Below are 25150 nucleotides of genomic sequence, written 5' to 3'. Positions count from 1 at the left end.
GACTTACAACCCTGCTCCATTTTTATCTCTATCATTACTATATAGTTCTTGCTCTTAACTAATAAGACCCTTGTTTGCACTTTAGGATATATCATTCTCTCACACTCTTCAAACACTTCCTAAAAACTCAAGGCACTTATAAATATTATTTATAAAGTGCCAACCAATTCTGTAGCTCTGTACAATGGTTGGACAAACAGACATGTATTTGTAATGAGAAGAGTTGGACACACAGGAACGGCGGGATTCAGGGCCCTGCTTAATGAGTTTACATGCTAGAGGGAGTGGGATATAGTGACAAAAAAAGTGAAACTTTTTCAGTAAACATAAATTTTTTTTGTACCTTTATCTACTGTCTATACACTGTTCTACAAGAAGGTGTTGTATTAAGCTACAATTGTCTCTGACGTTACTTCTACTGTCTGTACATCATTCATTGTGAGACTCACTGGTGGCTTTCGTCACTCAGTTGAACTGAATAGAAAAATGATTGAGATCATCCAGATTAAAGATTGACTGGAAAGTTACCAGTGTGCATATGAATCATGTTTCACAAATTTTATGGCATTGCTGGTCCCATGACATGTTTTAAATCTCAAATGATGGATAGAGTCTTTGTGTCCATGAAATAAAAATGAGCTTTGCTAAGGGAAAAAATAATATATGCTATTCAGCTGTAAGCAATATGGAAATAAAAATGACTTTTGATTAAAAAACATATTTTAAACAAAACTCTTTTATTCAGCTTTTTTATGTTTTTTTTTGTTTTAAAAATTGATCTTTTTAGTTTTTATTTACTTACGATAAAACTATATAAACCAGTCAAAAATGTATTTGGAATTAAATGTGTGCACAGACGAATCCTTTAGTTCTTTTTCTATGGAAATTAATGAACGACTGTTTGAAAATTCTGTTTGTAAGACAGGATTAATGCAAAATAAATCTTAAAATAAATCATAAATAAATGCATATTACTATTAAAAAAGGGGTATAAAATGTATATATATGTATATTCGGGAAAAAAAAAGTGTTAGTGAGCACTTCTCCTTTGCCGAGATAATCCATCCACCTCACAGGTGTACAAAGACAAGAAAGTCTTGCCTACAGTCAAGCATGGTGTGGGCCTGCATGAGTGCTGCCAGCAATGGGGAACTACAGTTCATTGAGGGAACCATGAATGTCAACATGTACTGTGACATACTGAAGCAGAGCATTATCCCGTCCCTTCGGAGACTCGGCCGAAGGGCAGTATTCCAGCATTATAATGACCCCAAACACACCTCCAAGACGACCACTGCCTTGTTAAAGAAGCTGATGGACTGGCGAAGCATATCTCCAGACCTAAACCCTATTGAGCAGTTCTTGAAAATAATGGTGGCCACACAAAATAATGACACTTTGGGCCCAATTTGGACATTTTCACTTAGGGGTGTACTCATTTTTGTTGCCAACGGTTTAGACATTAATGGCTGTGTGTTCAGTTATTTTGAGGGAACAGCAACTTTACACTGTTATACAGGCTGTACACTTACTACATTACATTGTAGCAGAGTGTAATTTATTCAGTGTTGTCACATGAAAAGATATAATAAAATATTTACAAAAATGTGAGGGTTGTACTCACTTTTGTGAGATACTGTATATCACTCTACTGATGCTTTGCCAAATACATTGTTTAACTTTGTATGTGTGCCTTCTGCCCATGCATTAACATTTTCAGGTAATTAAAATTTATTAAGCAAAATCATGTTTTTACCTGTACTACTAGAAATATTAACATCAATGCTGATGTCTGAAATCCCTCCTCCTTTTAGCGATGCCACACAAGTATAGGTCCCAAAGTCTGTAAACTTTAAATCAATGATATCCAGGTTTGTGGTTCCAGGAGAAACATCAGGGTCGGTCTGGGTGATCACCATTCTTTCAGAACTCCTTAATGGGCGACCATTCTTAAACCAACTAAATGTTAACTCTTCTGATGGAACGGCTTCAACTTGGCAGGAAATCTTTACCTCACGACCTATCTGGATATTGTCATCTTTGTGGTATGGGTCAGGTGTGATCCAAAAACGTCCTTTTTTTAAAGCTAAAAATGAAACAAAACTAGAGAGATTAGTATTTGAGTAAGCTCTTTCAGTAAACATAGCAAATATAAATGTATGCGGGTATTTGATATTTTCCATGTATAACTCTTTGCTAAAAGGATGTGTTTTTAAATACTTCTGAAACATCATTCCATGGAAATGTAATTGGCTCTAATAAGAGTGAATCTCGTCAAGCTGTAATAGCCTCTTGAATTAATTGAATTACATGCTTTGTGTCAATAAGGATTATTTGCATTAAAAAGACAGATTTGATGTTTTAATCATTATTTATTTTAGTGTATTGCCATGGTAATAGTCATACAAAGTAGAATATAGGTCATTTATATCACCCATTATTGACATTATAAACTATAGCCTTTTTATCCTAGAAGGGCTGTGTGGGCAGTCAGTTTAAATTCCATCAGAAATATCACTTATCTAATTATCTCTCCTTCTTTTGCACTGTGTATGTGTGTATATGTGTGTGTGTGTGTGTATATATATATATATATATATATATATTTTTTTTTTTTTATTTATTTATTTATTTATTTTTCCAAGAATGCCTGCAGAAATGCAGAATACAGTATAGAAACTGCCTGTCTGTGCTCATTTGCACATCAAACTGGAAATTCGGGAAGAATTGTGGACTTTTTGCCCAAGGTAGATGTTTCCCAAGGTTCTATTTAACATATTTGTTATAAAGAAAGGTTAACAAATGTAAATCTGTTTAGTTTAGAAAAACAGCACCTCGGAGGGGATGTGATGGCATTATACAAATATATTCTGGAAATGTATTCATAAAACAGGACAATACATAGGACAAGAGGTCATGCACTTAGACAGAAAGAAAGGAGATTTAGTCTAAGTCAAAGGAAACTCTTTTTTACACTAAGAACAATAAGGATGGGGAATTCTCTGCCTGAAGAGGTGGTTTTATCAGTCTGTACAGATGTTTAAACAGCAACTGGATAAATACTGGCAAAAAAAGAATATAGGGATACAGGAATATAATTTTTAATTTATATAGTAATAGCTTCTTGATCCAAGGAGAGATCTGACTGCCAATATGAGGACAAGTATGATTTTTTCCTAGTTTGATGCTATAAACTGAGTTGTTTGCCTTCTTTTGGATCAACAGGAAAAACAGATGTGAGAAATGCTGAACTAGAGGGACACATGTCTCTTAAGCTACGTAACTATGTGATATGTAGGTGATGCACAAATGTCCATTTGAATTTGAATAAACCAACCTATGTTATTGTTTTTTGTGTCACTACTATATATATGTATATGTATGTATGTATGTATGTATGTATGTGTGTGTGTATATATATATATATATATATATATATATATATATATATATATATACATATACATATATATATATATATATATATATATATACATATACATATATATATATACATATATATACATATATATACATATATATACATATATATATATATATATATATATATATACATACAAGTAGTGAGTAGAGCACTCCAGAGGACTTGTTGAGATTATTTATTCAATGTGAGAAGAATCGACGTTTCGACCCTCAGGTCTTTATCAAGATCTTGATAAAGACCTGAGGGTCGAAACGTCGATTCTTCTCACATTGAATAAATAATCTCAACAAGTCCTCTGGAGTGCTCCACTCACTACTTGCATATATATCTACGCTCAGCAGCACCGAGGCTTTTTTCCGTTTAAACCCATTTAAAGGTAGAGTGCCAGACTTTGAATATTTTGTATATATATATATATATATATATATATATATATATATATATATATATATATATATATATATATATTCTATGATCCTGCACTCACATTTGTAGTATCAGTGCCACGGTGCTCTTTCAGCCAAATCAACATAAATCTCTACGAAGAAAGGCACACGCTGGACTTTTTGAAGAACATTTTTTGTCTTTATTCATAACACACAGGTTACAGAAATCGATATTTCAGTCCATCCTGATGAAAGTCTTATGATGGACTGAAACGTCGATTTGCTGTAACCCGTGTGTTATGAATAAAGACGAATAATTTTATTCAAAAACTCTGGTACATGATTACAGTGCATTTCAGCTTGCAGTTAGGGAAATCAACCAATCACTGCATCAGCCCTCATCCGGCCCTATTGCAGTTTGGTCTGAAATTAATTTCCAAGTCTACTTAAAATCAAATCGATATCAAAGTTCAGAAGAAAAATAAAGGAGTTATAGTTATGATAATAATTGTAAAAACTTGTCCTTCATTTAGAAACCAATTTTGGCAGGTGCCCCTTTATAACAAGATATAATTCTCAGGGTGCCATCAAACTGTGAATTATTGGGTTTAACCCCTTAAGGACACATGACATGTCTGACAAGTCATGATTCCCTTTTATTCCAGAAGTTTGGTCCTTAAGGGGTTAAAATGACATACAGAACATGTAATTAAAAAAAGACATTGAAATAATTAACAGAAATGATAAATAAAATATAACTTCTAATGCAATGCAACCAGAAGTCTGGTCCTGAAATGAAAATTCAGCTTATGCTGAATTGCTTAAAAGTTACTTGACATTGAAAAGGGGTTTGTAGTATACTTGTGTTATATATACTGTGATTGAATCAGAAATGCAGTTATATCTGAAATTGCAGCTAGTCTGTTGAAATGAAAGCGTGGATTGTAGATTACATATGTATTGCTGTATACTCATGTATTACAATGAAATATAAAACAGAAAACATATTTTATTTTTCACTATTTCCATAGATCGAACAAGACTTTTCACTTTATTGGTGTTATGTATTTCCTGCTTCAAATATATATCTGACATAGGTACTATAAATTATAATTTGTGATGCTAGATACAAATATACAAACTGAAGTGTTGTTGATTTAATTATTGTCAGCCGTATACATTATTTTTTTTTTTATCTTTAGTATGCATTGTTTAAGAAAAAAAAAATTACGTCTCTAAAATGTTTGAATTTCCTTAAGATGAATGCTCAGTCATGTCAGTCAAAAATAATTTAGGATTCTTAATATTTCATTATTTCTTTATGGCCATCCAATTATGTAATACTGACAATTTGAGAATCAATTGTGACATTGTGATTTTTATAATGTTAACAAATTTGGTTACAAATTCGAAACTTTATATTACATAAATTGCATTTTTTGTTACAAAGATATGACTAGGATTCTATGGTAGTAATAAGATCATGATTATGAAGCAACATAACACCTGTAGTTAAACAGCTCCTGTGCCAAGGTCAACCACCGTGGTGTGAGGACAAGGGCAGCTGAAAGTTAACTAAAAAGATAAAGGGAACATTAAGACAAAATGAAGTAGCAGCAAAGCAAATGAGTGAATAATTACATAGGTTTTGCAAAAAAAGGCATGCAAATGTAAAAGTATGCCGAGGTCAAATATTTCCTAATACACACTGCTAATATCTAAAAATTTTGCATTAACCAAAAAATAATAATAATAATAATGAAAGCCAATATTTCATACATTTGAAAAGTTGTAGATGCAACAGATAAGCAATGCTATTTTGTAATAGTTTTTTCAGGGAATAAAAAAAAATCTAATTTCTGTGCAGGACAAAGTGAATTTGTTATTGTTCTGATATCATGTTTTCAAATAAAATGAATCCAACTTTAATATTAACCCATTGGAGTGCATACAAAAGGATTGCTTCTAATGGTGATTCTGATGCATGCAACATAGTCAGGGTTATTCAGTAAACTCAAAGTTTTAGGGATAAAATTGAGGTTAAAATGGATGAATTGCCTATTTTGATCTCAGGTTTGGAACTTAGATTCAATTCACTGAAATTCAGAGTTTAGTGTATAACTTTGAAAAAGCTGAGTGCTAAGTGCCATAGCAACAATATGTTGAGAGCCTGTTGGAAGTGAACAATTTAAGGCTGAAAACACGAAGACATTTATTAATCTAATTTCAGTAAAATCACGACCATTAAGTTAAGTAATAATTGTCAGCAATACACTATAATGTTGCCCAAGAAAGACTGCCATAAGAGATAAGTACCTTTCTTTTTTCAGAAATTTTATATTATTAGAATTATTGCATTTGATAAATTGTATTGGCGTCAACATTGATCCCAAACAGCACCATACTTATGCATAAAACATGACAGACTAGGTGAGTAGTGACCCGGGCTACATTGTGCTTCTTTAATAAATGTGATATAGTACTTTATAAACACCGGCTATATATCAGATTTCATATCCACTTGATCCTATTAAAAAGTTACTTTTTTTTTTAGCACAAAAAAAAAGACTAGCATTCATTTCCGAAGGACTCCTTTCTATAAAAAAAATCCTAGTTCATTTGTATTCCTTTCACTGTGTTTATACATTGTGTTCCAAAACCCCAAGCCAAGTATGTTCTTGAATAATTTATTAATTCAATGTTGAATAAGCAGATTTCCACAATTTCTTATTTAAAAACATTTTGTTGAATAAACTGGGAAGAGATCAATTTACCCATATGTCCTATAATTTATTTTATTGCATATGTTGTAGACTTTTATCCATTTCCATTCCAAGGACTATGATAGTGAAATCTATACTATAAAAATTGCTTAAAAATGGACTTAATACTTACAAAATATGCAATATTATTGCAGAAAAAAAGTCCTATCCAAATCACAAGTTGAAAGTATTTCTTTAAAAAAAACAAGACTTTTTTAATCTAGAGGGAACTGTAAATTCAAAGCATTTTTAATATTATGTTTACTTATTCCTATATTAACCTCTTAATGACGCTGGATGAAAATTTTCCATTATTGCAGTCCTCTCGTTAAGGACGAAGGACGGCAAATCTCTGTCCAATACTAAAATTAACCCCAGATTGCCACAATCACAGCAATCGTGGGGTTAATATTCTTGCAGCGTGCCTTTGTGTCTGAGGCACACTGCTGTAGGCAATCTCACTGGTTCAAAAAAATGGAAGAATGAGACAGCGCTTACTTAACTTATAGGCAGCAACCTTAACCCCTTAAGGACACATGACATGTGTGACATGTCATGATTCCCTTTTATTCCAGAAGTTTGGTCCTTAAGGGGTTAAAAGGAATCCCTCAAACCCTTTAAAATAAGACAAGAAAAACAATAAAAAAGGCTGCGCCACAATCAGTAATAAAAAGTCCAGTTAAAAGGCAAAAGTCCAAATATATTATCCTTACAAATGGTCTTTAGTGATGAGGTCTTCTACTATTGCAGTGGATCCACTTTATATGAAAGATAAAAAGAGGGAAGGACAACCAATGGTGCAGTATGTAAAATTCAAATATAGACGTAAAGGAGTAATAATATAAAACTCACATTTGCCAGAGCTAATAACCAGCTCTGGGGTGAAGCGCATACAGTGGTTTAATCCCCGCTTGTGGGATATAAATGGATTCCTCTCCGTCACTGTTGTCCAATTCTCGGATAAAAAGAGACAACCAATAGTGCACACTGTATGGTAATATTGATAAAAGAATAAAAGAATGTACTTACAAGACAAGAGCAGACCAACTGCTCTGTGATGACAGCGTGGGTGGATTTATCCCCACCTAAGGATTTCTTTAGGTACAGGAAACTTCCAAAGATGTATTTCAGAGGTTTTACATAAAACCAATAAAAGGTGAATAAGATAATACTAAAAAGCCAGGGTAAAATAGATTATGTGTCTATAAAAAAGGTAATTGGCACAATAAAATGACCAAAAATACTTTAATATATATAAAAGAACACAATATTAGATATCCATAACGCGTTTCGTCAAAAAGACTTTTTCAAATGGAATAACAGTGATACCTGGCTAGTAGGTGTTAAATAAGAACAGAATTAATTCGAATTTGGTGCTAAAAATTGAAACATCCAATCAGAAATGAGAACAGAATTAAAACAGAATTAAAACATAAAATACATAAATAACTCAATGGATACATAGATAATACTACTATTAGATGATTCTGATACATAGAAATCTAAAACGAGGGTGATAAAGTGTGTTTTGGAGTGATTTAAAATAGTTTACTTCAGAAGTAAACCGCAATGCAGCATGGGAGTTGTAGTAAAAATAGCCGTGAATAGCAGTAACTCAAAACATATCAAATTTATGTGTATGTAAGAGGCTTAGAACTGTGTTTAATCATAGAATAATTGGGATACAAAAACGAGCAGGGGAAATAGAATAAAATATAACTTTGAATAGGTCACATGATGATCAGCACTTCCTCAATTCAGAAGTTAGAGCCGAAATGCATGGTGGGAAATGTAGTTAACCACAAATCCACAATAGCAGCTAAATGTAATACAGCAAATCTAGCTGAATTATTCTCAAACCAATTAGAAGAAGGGGGTACTTACTATAAAACAAATATCAAACTAAAAAAATCATTTTTAGTAATTAAAAATCCATATTTAAAGGAAAAATAGGGGGGAGTAAAAAGTCCATAATAAGAGAAAACAGAAGGGATCATCTTAAACATATAATAAATAAATAAATAAATAAATAAATAAATAAATGGATAAGACAATATAATAATAAAAATAATAAAATACCAGTATAAAATGCATGTATATTAAATAACCATACAAACATATATTTAAATGTGCAGGCATCAAATTTTATAAAAAGTTGTGCAGATCAAAATCTGCATTCAAACCATGGGGTATAAGAGTCTGGAGTTTATACACCCATTCCATCTCCGTTTTTCCAAGCATCTTTTTTATGTCACCTCCACGCCAAGGGATAGACCATTTTGTTAGACCAATACATTTTAATAGACGTGGATCTCTATTATGCATAATAAAATGTTTGGATACTGTATGGTTCAAGTATCCATTTTTAATATTTCTGCAATGTTCGCTCAGTCTTATTTTTAAGCACCTAGTGGTCATCCCCACATATTGGAGGCCACATGGGCACTCGAGCAGATAAATAACATTTTTCGTATTACAGCATATAAAATCATATATATTATACACTTCTTTAGTCCTATTTGACATGAAATTTATAACTTTAGATGGGTTAGAATGATCTGTAGTTTTACATACAATGCATTGTTTGCATCTATAAAAACCTTTCGTTTGGGGGAAAAAAGATAGATTTTTGGAAGGTGATTTTTTAGTAAAATTTGTGGTTAAGATAGATTTAAAATTAGGTGCTCCTCTAAAAACAATTTGTGGGTGAGTGGGTATGATAGGGTTAAGTATCTCATCATGTTTGAGTATATGCCAATGTTTTCTTATTATTTTTTTAACATCATTACTTTTATTATTAAAATTAAAAATAACTGGAAGTGAAATTGATTCGTTGTTTTCTTTATTTTTGTATATCAGAAGTTCTTTTCGTTCTTTTTGCTTAACTATACTAATTGTGGTGTTTAGATCGGGTTCTAAGTACTTTTTTTCCATGAATTTATTTTTTAAAACCTCTGCTTGTTCGTTAAAATCTGTGAGTTCGGAACAATTTCTTCGGAGGCGCAAAAATTGACTCTTTGGAGCACTCTCAAGCCAGGGCTTATAATGGCAACTGGATCTATCTATAGCTGTGTTTACACATACTTGTTTAAAAAAGGTTTTTGTATGAAGTAGTCCCTTATTGATAAAAATGTTAAGATCTAAAAAATTAATAGATTCCTTACTGTATTTGTGAGTGAGAATAATACCCCTATTCTTAGTATTTAAATGATTAATAAAATCAATAAGGTTGTTTTCTGGTCCATCCCAAATAAAAAAGAGGTCATCTATATATCTGAAGTAAGAGACTAGGTTTGCCCGCCATGTGTGATTTCCCCAATCAGGTATCACTGTTATTCCATTTGAAAAAGTCTTTTTGACGAAACGCATTATGATATCTAATATTGTGTTCTTTTATATATATTAAAGTATTTTTGGTCATTTTATTGTGCCAATTATCTTTTTTATAGACACATAATCTAATTTACCCTGGCTTTTTAGTATTATCTTATTCACCTTTTATTGGTTTTATGTAAAACCTCTGAAATACATCTTTGGAAGTTTCCTGTGCCTAAAGAAATCCCTAGGTGGGGATAAATCCACCCACGCTGTCATCACAGAGCAGTTGGTCTGCTCTTGTCTTGTAAGTACATTCTTTTATTCTTTTATCAATATTACCATACAGTGAGCACTATTGGTTGTCTCTTTTTATCCGAGAATTGGACAACAGTGACGGAGAGGAATCCATTTATATCCCACAAGCGGGGATTAAACCGCTGTATGCGCTTCACCCCAGAGCTGGTTATTAGCTCTGGCAAATGTGAGTTTTATATTATTACTCCTTTACGTCTATATTTGAATTTTACATACTGCACCATTGGTTGTCCTTCCCTCTTTTTATCTTTCATATAAAGTGGATCCACTGCAATAGTAGAAGACCTCATCACTAAAGACCATTTGTAAGGATAATATATTTGGACTTTTGCCTTTTAACTGGACTTTTTATTACTGATTGTGGCGCAGCCTTTTTTATTGTTTTTCTAATCTCACTGGTTCAGCCTATGTGATCACTCTGACCGGGAGTCAGAGCGATCACAAGTGAAACCCAATCTCCCTGCAGCTCCATGTGAGCTGTTAAGAGCAGGGAGACAAAAAAAAATGTTCATAATAAAATCCCACCCCCCCTCACCTCTTTCAAATAAAATGTAACCCCTTACCTACCCTTTGATCATTGTCTGCAGTGATCAAAATACAGATCACAGTATCTCACTGTGACCTGATTTTTTTTCTTTTAACCCCTGAGGGTTAACTTTTTTTAACCCTCAGGGTTTAAATTTATTTAGTTAGTTACTTAAATATTTGTAAAATATGTATTTATTTAGCTAGGGTGTTTGTGGGGAAATTGGGGGATTTACTGTTAAGCTAGTTAGGGGTTAACAGTTAAAAAAAGTTTGAAAAAGTTTAAACAAAGCTTTAAAATAGTAAAAAAAAAGTTGTTAAAGGCTATAAAAAAACTTTTTAAAAGGTAATACAATTTTTTTTACAAAAGGTAACAAATGCGTATTACCTCAACACTTGGTACAGGCTAGCGAAATAAATTATCCCACGCTAAGGTTCAAAATATGACTTTTGAAACACCCTGTGGTGTCTCCTTTAGGAAATGGTATGCCTTTGTAAAGTAATTAAAAAATAAAACAACCTGCTTAAAATTCCAAAGTGGGTCATGGACCTAGAGTAAAAATTTAAACTCATATGGCTGTGTCTCAAATGTACACATACGGGGGTATTGCTTTACTTAGATGACATAGCTGAGCAACATATGACGTATTATGCTGCTGTAGCACACAGAAGGTTTGCAAAATGCGTATTACAATCTCATTGTGTTTATCAAAAAGCAGAAAAAAATGCTTATTACACTTGGTACAAGCTAGATGAAAAATGATTTCATGCTAAGGTTCAAAATATGCCTTTTGAAATGCCCTTGGGTGTCTTCTTTAAGAAACGGTATGCCTTTGTGGGGTAGTTGGAATAATCAACCTACTAAAAAAACTCCACAGTGGGATATGGACCCAGCGTAAAAATTCAAAATTTGAAAAAAACTTAAATGGCTGGTTCTCAAATGTTTCCCTTCAACGTCCACACATACCTGGCAAAGGTACATATGGGGGTATTGCTGTGCATAGATGACAAAGCTGAGCAACATAGGAAGTAATATAGACCCGTAGCACACATAAGGTTTGCTAAATATACAGTACAAACTCACTGTGTGTGTCAAAAAGGCAGAAAAAAAATGCTTATTACCACTAGACTTGGTGCGAGCTAGCAGAAAAATGATTAAAAGGCTAAGGTTCAAAATATGCCTTTTGAATTACCCTGGGATGTCTTCTTTAAGAAATGGTATGCTTTTATGGGGTAGTTGAAATATGTAGCTTGCTAAAATACTCCAAAATGGGACAAGAACACAGTATCAAAATTAAAAGTTTGGAGAAAAAAAACCCTGATATGGCTGTTTCAAATGTACCCCTTTAATGTCCACATAAACCTGGCAAAGGTACATACGGGGTTATTGCTGTACTCAGACAACATAGCTGAGCAATATAGGAAGTATTATAGACCCGCAGCACACACAGGTCTATAATGAAAATAATTGGTCTCTTTTTTACAGCAGTGTAACTTCACAACATAGTGTCTAGGTCATACATTGGGCATATTATTTTACTCAGAAGAGGTGACAGAGCATACCTATGGGGACTTAATGTCAGTGGCACTTATCAAATGTACAAAATCCCCAGCAAAAATGCAACATTTATGTAAAAAAATCTTTGTTTTTTTCCCCATTATTTTGCTTTTTTTTTTTTTAAATAAAAAATAAATGTGAATTTATATATGTATATGTCAAATCAATTTAAAGCCTTTTTTGTCTTCAAAAAATTGTATATAATATATGTTGGTACAATAAATAAGAGAGAAGCAAATTGCAGTTCAACACAAACAACAAAAAATGCAAAAATTGCTTGTGTCTTTAAGGATAAGACACACTTCTGAAGCTATATATCATATTGGCAATATGTTGAGAAATTAATAACAGACCTTCTATAATCTGAATTTCAGCTCACACTTAAACGAGGATTATTATTTATTGACAAATTTCAAGCAGACGTCTCTATACTGATATTCTATGTAGTCACGGCTGCTGCTACTTTAATCACTAGAGCACGGAAAACCCTTGAAGTCACTTCCCGAACAGTCTTGTTACACCAAATATCTATTACACTTGAGTATTAAAACATGGCGTGTAAATATGCTAGGCCAATCGCTAACATGTAATCTCTTAACAAAAGATTGGAGCAGCATGTAGAACTCAACGTTATCCCCAATGATGATGAGTCTATCTGACTCTAGACGTAAAATAGGAATCCCTAGTGACTCCTCAAGATCAATGCCTGCAGTACCACATTTTGTATTGACACCTTCTATTACCCTAGTAACACTCCTCCTGATTGCGGAGTTACACTTACACAACTGTACTTACTCATATGGACCACTGTCAGAGCTCTCGCTATTTTGGTTATTACCAATGCTATTGTTGCTTTCTGTTATTTCTGTTAAATTTGTATCCTAATATTATAAAGTACAAACCCACACTATACATGATTTTAAACAGCGACAAGGATGCGTGGTCGACTAAAAAACAATGGGGAGAGAAACACACCACACACACACACTTCATCATTTGTTGAGTGAACTGTAAAAACATCCATCCTGATCCTATACACACCCCTATCTCTTTGGAACTGTCAAGATCTTTCTCCCCCACAATACTACATTTTGTATATCTATGTTGGTGCCACCGGGTGCCCAAATCGCTATTATCACATGATATTAAAATGTTTTTGTTTTCTTTTATTCTGCACTATTGTTTCTGATGTCTTTCTGTATTAAACTTTGATAAGCAATAAAAAAAACAATTGAAAAAAATATACTATATATATATATATGTATATATATATAGTATATATTTTTTCAATTGAAAAAAAAAAATACTAAATATATAGTATATATTTTTTTCAATTGAAAAAAGAAGAGGACAAATTAAACAATGTTTCTATTTATGCCCTTCATTCAAATGTTTGTCTGGCTTTCCTTGTCTGGACTGGGTTATGATGTCATTTGATAAATGTTTAATACACATTTAAATAAAAATGGAGAATTTCGTGAAAAAATAGGTTGACACAAGTTATAGATGATTTTGAAAACTCTATCCAATGAAGTAAATTCCAGAGAAGTGACAGTTCCAAATTAATAATATTAAAATACTGAGACTGTTTGGCTTTTTCTGGTTTCCTAATACATTCTGCAATATTGATGTTAATATTATTGCTCTGAATGATACTCATTTTATTGACCTCAAAAAGATAAAAAGTTGGACTGATCCTGCCAGGATCTAAAGTAGCAGTATAAATATTTACCAGCTCCAGAACAATGCACCTGGGTGGTATGATCCCAAGGCACATATATCTGTAGCTGAACTTAAGCTCCAGAAAATTGTAAGTGGCATGTCTCTTATTTTATCTCACCTGCTATAGAATATACTACACTATATTTTGTTTTCTGTCTTCATATATTTCGTATTGACTCACCACCATATGAATTTGAGAACACCCAGAAGACACTGCTTCTCTGTACCCTTTCCTAACTTATGCCTAGTTACAGCCAAAGAGAAGAGAAGAGACTCTGGTTTAGGAAGTACCAGCTGCCATACCCAGCGCTAACAAGCGCTAGAACCTCACTATTGCACTTATTTAAACATTTACTAGCTATCTAGCACCTTAAGTAATATAGTAAAGCACAAGTTTGCTCAGAGTGCTGTAGTTAAAATGCTAAACATTCTAGCAGGGTTTAATTGAATATGGTGATTTAAACATTTCTAGGATATGTACAATTAGAAATGGGCATAAAAAAACTCTCTCTGTTATCCATAAAAATTCTATACTTATGTCAATGGATTAATTAGATCTTTTTTCAAGACTCTTTTATATATATTTTTTATATCTATGTTGGCACCATCGGGTGCCCGAGTCGCTATTTGCACATGATATCAGAATGTTCCTTTATTTTCTTTTATTTTACACTATTATTTCTGATGTCTTTCTGTATTAAACATTGATATATAAAAGTGTCTTGAAAAAAAGATATACTAACCAAAATATCTCTTATGCATTAATTTTGTCTCTGATGTTATTTAGCGCATGTTAATATTTTCTATAATACAGAAAAAAATCCTATATAATCTTTTTGAAATCAGCATGTGAATAAGCCATCACATATTTTGCAGAAATCATTCTCATTAGGATTTTAAAGAAATTCCTGTTGCTTCACATACAGTGCAAATCAACCATAAGCACATTTCCACAATGAGATCTTAAAATATTTTTTTGTTATTTTGTATTGCTTTTTTTGAAAGTGTGTTTGCTTTTAAAATCATAGGCATGCCTGTACTAGTTATAAAGTAATCATGCATACAGCTGCTGGAATATAGAAGGAATGAGGTTGTATATATTTTCAAAGTCCATTTGCATCTTTCTGTTGATTATTTTTATATTGTATATTTGTCAGTCTGCAGGTAATCATTAGGATATAAATGTACACTTTCGCCCTGGTAGGACAAAATAATTTTACACTGTTTCACAATTTGAGGGTTAAGGTTTTTCGGCAGTGCAAATATTTGAGGTATCCTTAAATCATTAACAACACTTATTTTTATTTTTAACAAAGCAAAACAAAAGTAATAGTGAAATAAGTGTAAAAGTGTGAAATAAATATATCCTGTTATTTAATTTATTCCTATAATTTAACATCATAGTATCTAATTGGGTGTGTGTGTGTGTTCTGAAAAAACTGACCCAAAACATAAAACAAACTAGTTTTAAAGGGACATTCCTGCTGCAGTGGTTACAAAGTACTCACCTTCCTATGATTGATAGTAGAACTGCAGGGACTGTTATGCTGTGTGTGTCACTCAAACCTGTCCCAGCTCCTCCTGCAAGGCATTTCCTACAAGATTTAGCATATTGACTTTTTTCACTACCTCTTTGATGGCTTAAAGTGAATTTCTTTTTTTCTTCATTTTGTGTTTGTGTACTCACTTTATTAATGTCCTCTTTGAACTGTTATAATATCTAGCAAATGGGGCTTTGAAATTTGCTAAACTTTGTTACTTTGTCTGCTACAGTACATTTTTTACCTGATACCCACATTTGTGACTGCACAAAAGGACTTGATTAAATGGACTTTACTTCATACATACAGGTGATACTCGAAAAATTAGAATATCATGCAAAAGTTCATTAATTTCATTAATGCAACGTAAAAGGGGAAACTAATATATGAGATAGACGCATTACATGCAAAGCAAGATAGTTCAAGCCGTGATTTGTCATAAGTGCGATGATTATGGCTTACAGCTCATGAAAACCCCAAATCCACAATCTCAGTAAATTAGAATATTGTGAAAAGGTGCAATATTCTAGTATCACCTGTATTGAAAGGATAAAGTTGATTTTACTTAATAGTGATTCTCAATGTACCTGGTTTAGTACTTATATACTTGATTTGTCTTGCATTTGTGTTTTCTGTTTTGACATTCATTATCAGCTCCTGATCTTATCAATTTTCACTGGTTATGCTGCTTTGTGTTTTCTTGAGGTTTTGTATGGTTACCTCATGATCAGTTCTATGCAAGAACACTTAAAAAGTAAGATGCTGAGGTTGAAGGTTAAATGAGATGACCAATTCACTACAAATATTCACCACCGTAGCCAAAAGGCCTATGAAGCTGCCGAACCTCTCACTAAATATTCCATAATGGATACTGGAGCTTGAAGGCTTCCTAGTATTTATATGTATGTGTGTGTTTACCATGTATTGAAATATTTAACTATTAAAATAGTAAACCTAGTAGAGGAGAAAATGTCATGCACATTTTCTTTTCTATAGTCATTTTCTTTCATTTGTTGTTTTTATACGACAGTATCAAAGCATTATGTGCTAGTTCCTCCCTTGTTGTCAGACCAGAATTAATTAAATACATTAATCAAATTAACATAGTCAATAAACCTACTATATAATATAATTCTTTCCCCTTGCTATATCGTTTCTCTAAGGAAGGTATAATATATATCTTATAGGTAATACCCAAGCCACATTAGAAGGGGGCAAATTCAGCAAATAAAAATAGTGACAGATGACTGCAAAATGTATTTATTGCTCAAAACCATCATGCAAAAGCACATATGCCAAGGCAAGATGGCAATGTATAGTTTTGAAATTCAGAATGAAACCGTTTTTGATAATAGATTTGAAAATACAATCTGTTGTCCATCTACACTTGGACTCATTAACTGAAAGTCAAATGCAGAGATATTGGAAGGGGGCACTTAATTCCAAGATATTGGAATGGTTCTATGGACAGTAATTTATGTAGGGGTATTGAGGCTCTTTAAGAGCCCCTATCTCACCCTCTGTTCATCGTAGAGGGATACCACTCATTTGAAAAAGACCATCTTCACTTTACTGAGGGTTGACCCTCTAATCTTTTTTGGTGCTATGTTAAGGGAATTTGAGTAGGGTATTATATGTTTTTATAAGTTTCACTACCATCTGTGAAATAATAAATAGTATAGTTTAACCCCTTAGTGACCGCGGACATACAGGGTACATCAGACAAAAAACGGTTAACGACCGTCCTATTTAGCAGAGGCGGGATGATCGTTCTTCCTCTCCATCAGGGGGGACTGTCTGATACCCAAGACAGTCCCCCCTCCACTATATAGGACCCCGTGGGCCATGTGATCATTTTGAAAGAGCGGTCCCATGGCCGTAATAGGCATCCATAGTGGTGACCTTTTTCACACACAAACGGCAATTTGATGATATCATTGTTGTGATACGTTTTACTGTTTTGAATATTTGTGTATTAGTGAAGTCTCCAGAGTACAACAGTACCCCCCATGTACAGGTTTTACTGTGTTTTTGAAAGTTACAGGATCAAATATAAGGCTTTTTCAAATTTGCCAGATTGATTATGTTGCCTTTGAGAGCATATGGTATCCCAAGAATGAGAATGACCTCCATGATGGCATACCAATTTGCAAAAGAAGACAACCCAAGGTATTGCAAATGAGGTATGTTCAGTCTTTTTTAAAAGCAAATTAGTCACAAACACTGGACAAATTTAGCGTTCATAATGTTTTTTGCATTTTTAACACCCAAACATAAATGCTAACTTTGGCCAGTGTTTGTGACGAAGTGGCTACTAAAAAAGACTGGACATACCCCATATTAAATACCCTGGATTGTCTACTTTAAAAAAAATATGTACATGTGAGGTGTGATTCAGAGATTTATGGCAGATAACCGTGTTACAATGTCACTATTGATAAATTTGAAAAATATATACCATATATACTCGAGTATAAGCCGAGTTTTTCAGCACATTTTTTGTGCTGAAAAAACCCAACTCGGCTTATACTCGAGTCAGAGTCTGTATTATGGCAATTTGCATTGCCATAATACAGACCGGGGTAGAGGGGGGCTGGCAGAGCTGTACTTACCTGTCCTGCAGTTCCTGTCAGCTCTCTCCTCCTCCGCAACGTCCGTTCAGCACCTCGGTCAGCTCCCAGTGTAAGTCTAGCACAGACCGCGCGGAGGAGGAGAGAGCTGACAGGAGCTGCAGGACAGGTAAGTACAGCTCTGCCAGCCCCCCTCTCCCCCCCACTGAACTACCAATGACACTGGACCACCAGGGAACGAGCCCCCCTCCCTGCTATGTATCAAGCAGGGAGGGGGGACGAAAAAAAAATATAATAAAAAAAAAAAAAAATTAATAATTCAGGTAAATAATAAATAATAATACACACTGCACTCATACACACACACTGCATTCATTATATACACACACTGGAAATAAATATTCAATTAATATATACGCACACACACTGCACTCATACACACACACTGCATTCATACACGCACTCACTGCATTCATTATATACACACACTGTAAATAAATATTCAATTAATATAATTTTTTTAGGATCTAATTTTATTTAGAAATGTACCAGTAGCTGCTGCATTTCCCACCCTAGTCTTATACTCGAGTCAATAAGCTTTCCCAGTTTTTTTGGGTAAAATTAGGGGCCTCGGCTTATATTCGGGTCGGCTTATACTCGAGTATATACGGGTATTTTGAAACAGCAATGTCCTATTTGTACTTATTGCCCTATAACGTTCCAAAAAAGCTAAGAACATGTTAACATTGGGTATTTCTAAACTCAAGACAAAATTTAGAAACTATTTAGCATGGGTGTTTTTTGGCGGTTGTAGATGCGTAACAGATTTTATGGGTCAAAGTTAGAAAAAGTTTTTTTTTTTTTTCTTTAAATGTTCATCATAATTTATAATTTGTTTATAGTAAATTATATATGATGATGAAAACAATGGTATATAATGCTGGTATATAATGCTAAACACAAACACAGCAGAAATGGAAGAAGAGCCCTGGTCCCAAATGATAAGGAAATTGAAAATCGGTATGGTCTCTAAGGGGTTAAACTGTGTTAAATTTTTAGTTTTAAATGTTTAATTCTTATGCAGTTTTCTGCAAACCAGTTATTCACACAACATTTCAACACAGTCAATAGGAAACTAGTGTCACAACTGGAATTAAATGCCCCAGTGTCAGAACAAGTGTAGAAAGGGCCCTGGTGCAAGACTTTTTTTGGTTTCCCCTCTAGCCCAAGGGTGGCCAAAAGCTAGATCCCCAACACTCATGATTCTGTGCTAGCTGGGGAGCTGCCATTTGCCCATGTTCGCAGGGTTTTATTTGTGAGAAGTGTTTGGGCATTTCAATGAAAGCTTGTTTTTGCCTACATCTATGGATTGTTGGTTTAAATGCAAAGGTGTGTTTGTATGTAGTGCAGGAATTAAATGCATGTGTAATTTTGTGTAGTGTTGGTGTTTGAATTAAATGGTGGGTATATATAATTTGTGTTTGACTGCATGGGTGTGTTTGCAAGTAATGCCTGTGTTTGATTGCAAGGGTGTGTTTCCATGTACTGTTGGCATTTGATTACTGGGATGCATGTACATATATACACAGTCACATATATGAATACTTAGACAGATACACATAAACATACACATACTGACACATGCACAATCACTCAGATACACATTGATGCATACACACACAGATACACATGCAAACACTGACTCGGACTCATTCATAGAGGCACACATTGGAACATGCACACACACTTACACACGGATAGACACATATACAAACACTGACACATACACACTCACTGACACACAGAAACACACATACACACACACTTACAACCACTTTTTGTCTGTGTCTCCTCCTCCTCTCTACCTCTTGCATGGCTCTCTATGCAGCTGTGAGGAAGTAACCTGTGCTCATTTCTTCTCAGCATCACTGATATTACAGGGGCCTTGTTAAAGCCATTAGGTAATCCTAAGTGTATGGGTCACCTGATGGGCCCTCATAGTGTGCTGGCCCTTTTGCGGCTGCAGCGGCGGTAGTTCTGCTGCTAAGATACTCTATACAAAAGATCATACATGAGCCATGAGGAGGAACACATTTCCAAACCCACACGTATATCTACAGAGGTACTGTTCTCATAACAGCAGTATATGTACATAGTATCATATTTTTTTTATTTAGATGTGCATAGTTTTTATTTTACAATTTGGTTAGTTTATTTTTGCTGTCATTGGTAGTAGGTACATTCGTTATAGTGCTAGTATCCACAGTCAAAATAACTCAGGGATTTACACTTTTACTTTCTAAGTGAAAACAAAGTCAATTGAAATGAAGATGGAAATAATAATTGGAGTATGTTTTTTTTTTTTTTACTTTGAACTTATTTCTATTCCATTTCTATCAGAATTCATCATCTGCTTACAAATTCGTGTCTCAGCCATTGTAATATGCACTGACCACTCTGGGGTGAAATTGAGAACAAGTTTTCGTTCTCCCTTTCCTGGTCGTCTCATATTCAGATGCATGTAACCAATGGAGTGTGACATTATTTTTCATCAACACATACACATGCCCTGTACACTTCTTTAGAGCTGCATTTATTGAGAAGCAAGCATAAAAGAACAGCATCTGACAGAAATAAATGCACCTGTTATTATATTTCTAGATACTCTACATTAAAAAGTATTAGTTTTTATATTTACATGTTAAAATCATGTGTTTTATCTCTATTTGCCACTGAACAAATAATGTAGTTTGACCTCATTTGAAGATTAAGATTTTGCAGATGGTTTTAGAAACAAGTCAATGAGACCAGGGACAAATTTCACAAACAAATCACACATGACAATAGATCAAAAAACTGTGCAGAACAACACTGTTTAAAGATTATAATTAAAGGATCACTATAGTGTCAGGAAAACAAACTCTTTTTCCTGGCGCTATATCATCCTTAGGGTCCCCCCACCCTTAGGGTCCCCCTCCCTAGGTGCTGATGAGGTTAAAATCCCTTCAGCCACTTACCTTTATCCAGCACCAGGCTCCCTCAGCGCAGGTGACCTTTCCTCCCCTGCTGACGTCAGCTCCTGAATGGAGCGGAATGCGCTTGCGTGACAAGAGCCGCACGCGCATTCAAACAGTCCATAGGAAAGCATTTCTCAATACTTTCCTATGGACGTTCTACACGCTGGATGCTAATTTTACGTCCAGCATCGCAGAAGCACCTCTAGCGGCTGTCAGGAAGACAGCCACTAGAGGTTGGATTAACCCTGCAATGTAAACATAGCCATTTTCTACATCTGAAGGGTTAAAACCTGGGGGACCTGGCACCCAGACCACTTCATTGAGCTGAAGTGGTCTGGGTGATTATAGTGTCCCTTTTAATCATATGCATAATTTGAAAGACATGATTGAAAGTTACTTTACATAGGTCATATTTTGAAGTAAAAGCCCTACCTAATTATCCAGCTTTTTATTATGTTTGAATTGCAGGAAACTTTGACAAAGAAAGGTGCCTAAGTAGCCTTTAGGGTATTTTCAGAATGTGCTGGGTAAAATGTTTTGTTAAATTTGGGGCAATTATAATCTATGGTTTACAAGGGTAATGAAAACACATTCTTGCTTGCTAGCTAATTATGTGACTTGATTATTGCATTCTTGAAGATATGGAGATAAGATGATTCTTTACAGAGACTTTTCAGTACAGTAGTAAACTTTACCTATCTATCATTAGACTATTTTTTTCATTGTCTAGATGAAGTAGTCACTTGAACTGTATGAATGATATCGGTTCAAAGAAACTTAAAAAGTTGAACATATTTTATACATCCCATACTATAATATAATTAAATTGATAGAAGAAAAAAAATCAGGTAACATTTTAAAATCTGACATGACTTGTTATCCATAAATTTCAAGAAAAAATTGCACTTTTAAACATATCTTTTGTTCTACTCTACCAGCTGTCAATCAAACAGCCAGGAGAGTGCTATTTCAAATTCCCAAAAGTGGGCATGAACAACAAACACAATGATTATTTCAATAGCTTTCAGACTATAACATAGGCTTAAGGTTATTTAAATCCAATCCCATAACTTGGCATCATATAAATTTAGAGACTTGCCAGTTGATGCTAGATAACCCTTACATATGCAAAGTAATGTCACATGTATATTGTTTGTTTTGCTTATGCGCAAATCTATTATTAGGTTTGATGGTTATTTGTCTTCATAACATAGTTTAAAAGCATTGTCTATTGTTTATTAAGTCATTTTAGAGCTCTATAAAAAGAAATGGCACTGTTAATGTGTAAATAAATATTGTGATTCTTTACGCTTGACTGCTTAACCCGAGATTTAAGGCTCCGTAAAAGTGAACCAAAAAGGTAAAAAATTTTGTCAAAAAATATTGTTAAGGTGTAATAGTGAATGAATCAGCATTGTTAAAGGCTCATTTGTCACCTGTCAAATGTAGATAATCAAATGACAGATTGCAATTGAAGCCTAAATTGGGTAAATTCTTCTTGTCCAACAAAGGCAGGGGTTCTCAACCCAGTCCTCAGGACCCCCTACCAGTCCAGGATTTGGGGATTACCTGGGTGTGTCTAAGGCAGTGTTTCCCAACCCAGTCCTCAAGGCACACCTACCAGTCCAGGATTTAAGGATTACCCAGTTTTGTCTGTGTTTTTAGAAAAAAAAGAAAAAAACACCTTAGACACAACTGGGTCACCCCTAAATCCTGGACTGGTAGGTGTGCCTTGAGGACTGGGTTGGGAAACACTAGTCTAAGGTGTTAAGAAAAAGGGAATAAAAACACCTTAGACTCTAAGGTGATTTTTTTTTCTTTTTCTAAACACCTTAGACACACCCAGGTAATCCCTAAACCCTGGACTGGTAGGGGGTCCTTGAGGACAAGGTTGAGAACCCCTGAACAAAGGAATGCATTCATTTAACACAAAGTTGCATTGGCTTAAACATTTTCCATCTCTACTTGTTAGATCTAAATTGTGCAATTGTATTTCCGTTAATATATTTACTATGAAATACGGAAATTATGGATTAGGAATATAATAATGTAACACAGACATTTGGGGCTTATTCTCTTAACAGTGCATTGAGTTGATCTGAGAGTTAATTACAAAATTGAGGCTAAAATAGCAAAGATGGAAAAATGGGTAACTTTTTCCTATTATAATTATTTTACAATGCACTTTGCAATTCAGATTTCAAGTTACCATAGTCAATGTTTAGTTAGATAAACCCCAATGTGTTTTATGGTGTAAAGAAAAACAAGGGCTCATTTGCCATCCAGGGATATAAACTTTTAGGTTTAATGAGGCATAATCAGACACTGAGTGCCTTATGGCCTGCACTTCTGAATCAGCAGATGGTAACTAAACCCCTGGAGTGTCCTTTTGTTATTATTAAAACCTGGCAAGTTTGAAATTCGTAATAGCATGCAAAATCGATACAAATAACTATGCAATTTTATTTCAATGAGTTGCACATTTCTCTTCAGTGAGTATTCAACACATAGCTCTGTCATAAATAGGTTTGTTTTTCTCTCTGCAGGCTTGATCCCTCACCTGCCTCTTCCAATCTCAGAGTTCAAAAGGATATTGAAAGAACATTAATGGGAGCCAGGGAACTAAATCTTTAATCTTAAAATTTGTTACAGGAAACCTGAGCCAGTCCCGACACTGTCATATTTAATTCCAGCGGATGATGTGTAAGAGAATTATATGAAAAAAAAGTATAAATCAAAATAACATATGAATGTAACTAGACTTTTTGATGTACTGAACGGTTTTTTTATAGTGTTGTATATTTCTGAAATGGATTTGACCTAAAAGTCTTACATCCCACGGTATGTACTGATAAAATTAAACATGTCTAGAGTTTTACACCTAGTTTAAAACACAGCATCTTTTTATAATGCTGACAAATGAGAGAAGAACCCTGCACAGGATCCAATCTCAATAGATTACCATCTATTTAATTAGGGTTACTGCCTTCCTATATTACCATGTAACCCCTTCTGGCTTTAACATATGTTGTATGTTTGATTGTCTTCCTCTTTTTTTATAATACCTTTATTTATACTTTACTATATATTACTATCACTTCATAATACTATATAGTTGATTAGTTTTGGTCCAAGCTGCAGTTCAGTTGATTTCTGGCAAAAATTACGAAGGTGCCATGCCCTGCTTTCTTGGGGAAAGTAACTTGCACAATCCTGAAAATGCTTGTTTTGGTGCATGATTCAGAGTTATGGAATGGAGAAGAGGGTATTTTTTGGTGGGGCCAAATAAGCAGTTTAGTTTGCCATGATACATAAAAGGTCTGCCTAATCATGTGGTCATGTGGTTGCAAAAAAAGTGATGCTTGATGCTTACGGGATAGCCACAAAATGTATATTTTATTCACTGATCAAGTGACAACTGACCAATAAAGGGAAAAAAGTAGGAGCATTAAAACAATCTATATTTCCATGGAGCCTTCAGGCACTTTGACTACAGCTACTGTTCGAGACAGACCAGTGGCAATATTGTGTGTTTTACGCTTGCTACGTCTGTGCGGTAGTGAGAGAATGGACAAATGATTTTAGTATGATAATAGATTTGGCTTGCTGTTGTATCTAGCAAGCTATCTACTGGCAGGGGCACTTGAAATAACTTTTGAGTAGGATATAAGAGATTATAGTTTTTTCATTGATCCTAGTATGATGCTATGTTACCAATATACAGCTGTGAAAACTTTTTTTTTATTAACTCTTCGGAGAAGTTGTTTTTATTATAGTTAAAGGACCACTATAGTGCCAGGAAAACATACTTGTTTTCCTGGCTCTATATGGTCCTTGGGTCCCCCTCACCCTCTGGGCCCCCATCCAGCTGGGCTCTAGGGTGAGGAAGGGGTTAATCCCTTACCTTTTTTCCAGCTCCTGGCTCCCTCGGCATTCAGCCAGTCCACAGGAAAGCATTCTCAATGCTTTCCTATGGACGCTGGCGTCTTCT

The 25150-nt window shown here is 34.2% G+C and overlaps 1 protein-coding gene across 2 annotated transcripts in view; it reads right to left on the bottom strand.

Moving 5' to 3' along the window:
• The window catches only part of MDGA2 (MAM domain containing glycosylphosphatidylinositol anchor 2), a 793609-nt gene that overhangs the window by 217566 nt on the left and 550893 nt on the right, over positions 1–25150 (bottom strand). For both annotated transcript variants that reach the window (XM_063440282.1, XM_063440283.1), the window contains exon 7: positions 1757–2086. In XM_063440282.1, the coding sequence (XP_063296352.1) occupies positions 1757–2086 (330 nt within the window). The remainder of the gene's footprint in view (positions 1–1756; positions 2087–25150) is intronic.

The sequence above is a fragment of the Pelobates fuscus genome, chromosome 13, assembly GCF_036172605.1.
Source record: "Pelobates fuscus isolate aPelFus1 chromosome 13, aPelFus1.pri, whole genome shotgun sequence".
Classification (NCBI taxonomy): domain Eukaryota; kingdom Metazoa; phylum Chordata; class Amphibia; order Anura; family Pelobatidae; genus Pelobates; species Pelobates fuscus.
The sequence above is the reverse complement of the archived record's forward strand: the minus strand, read 5'-3'. Positions and strand labels throughout refer to the sequence as shown.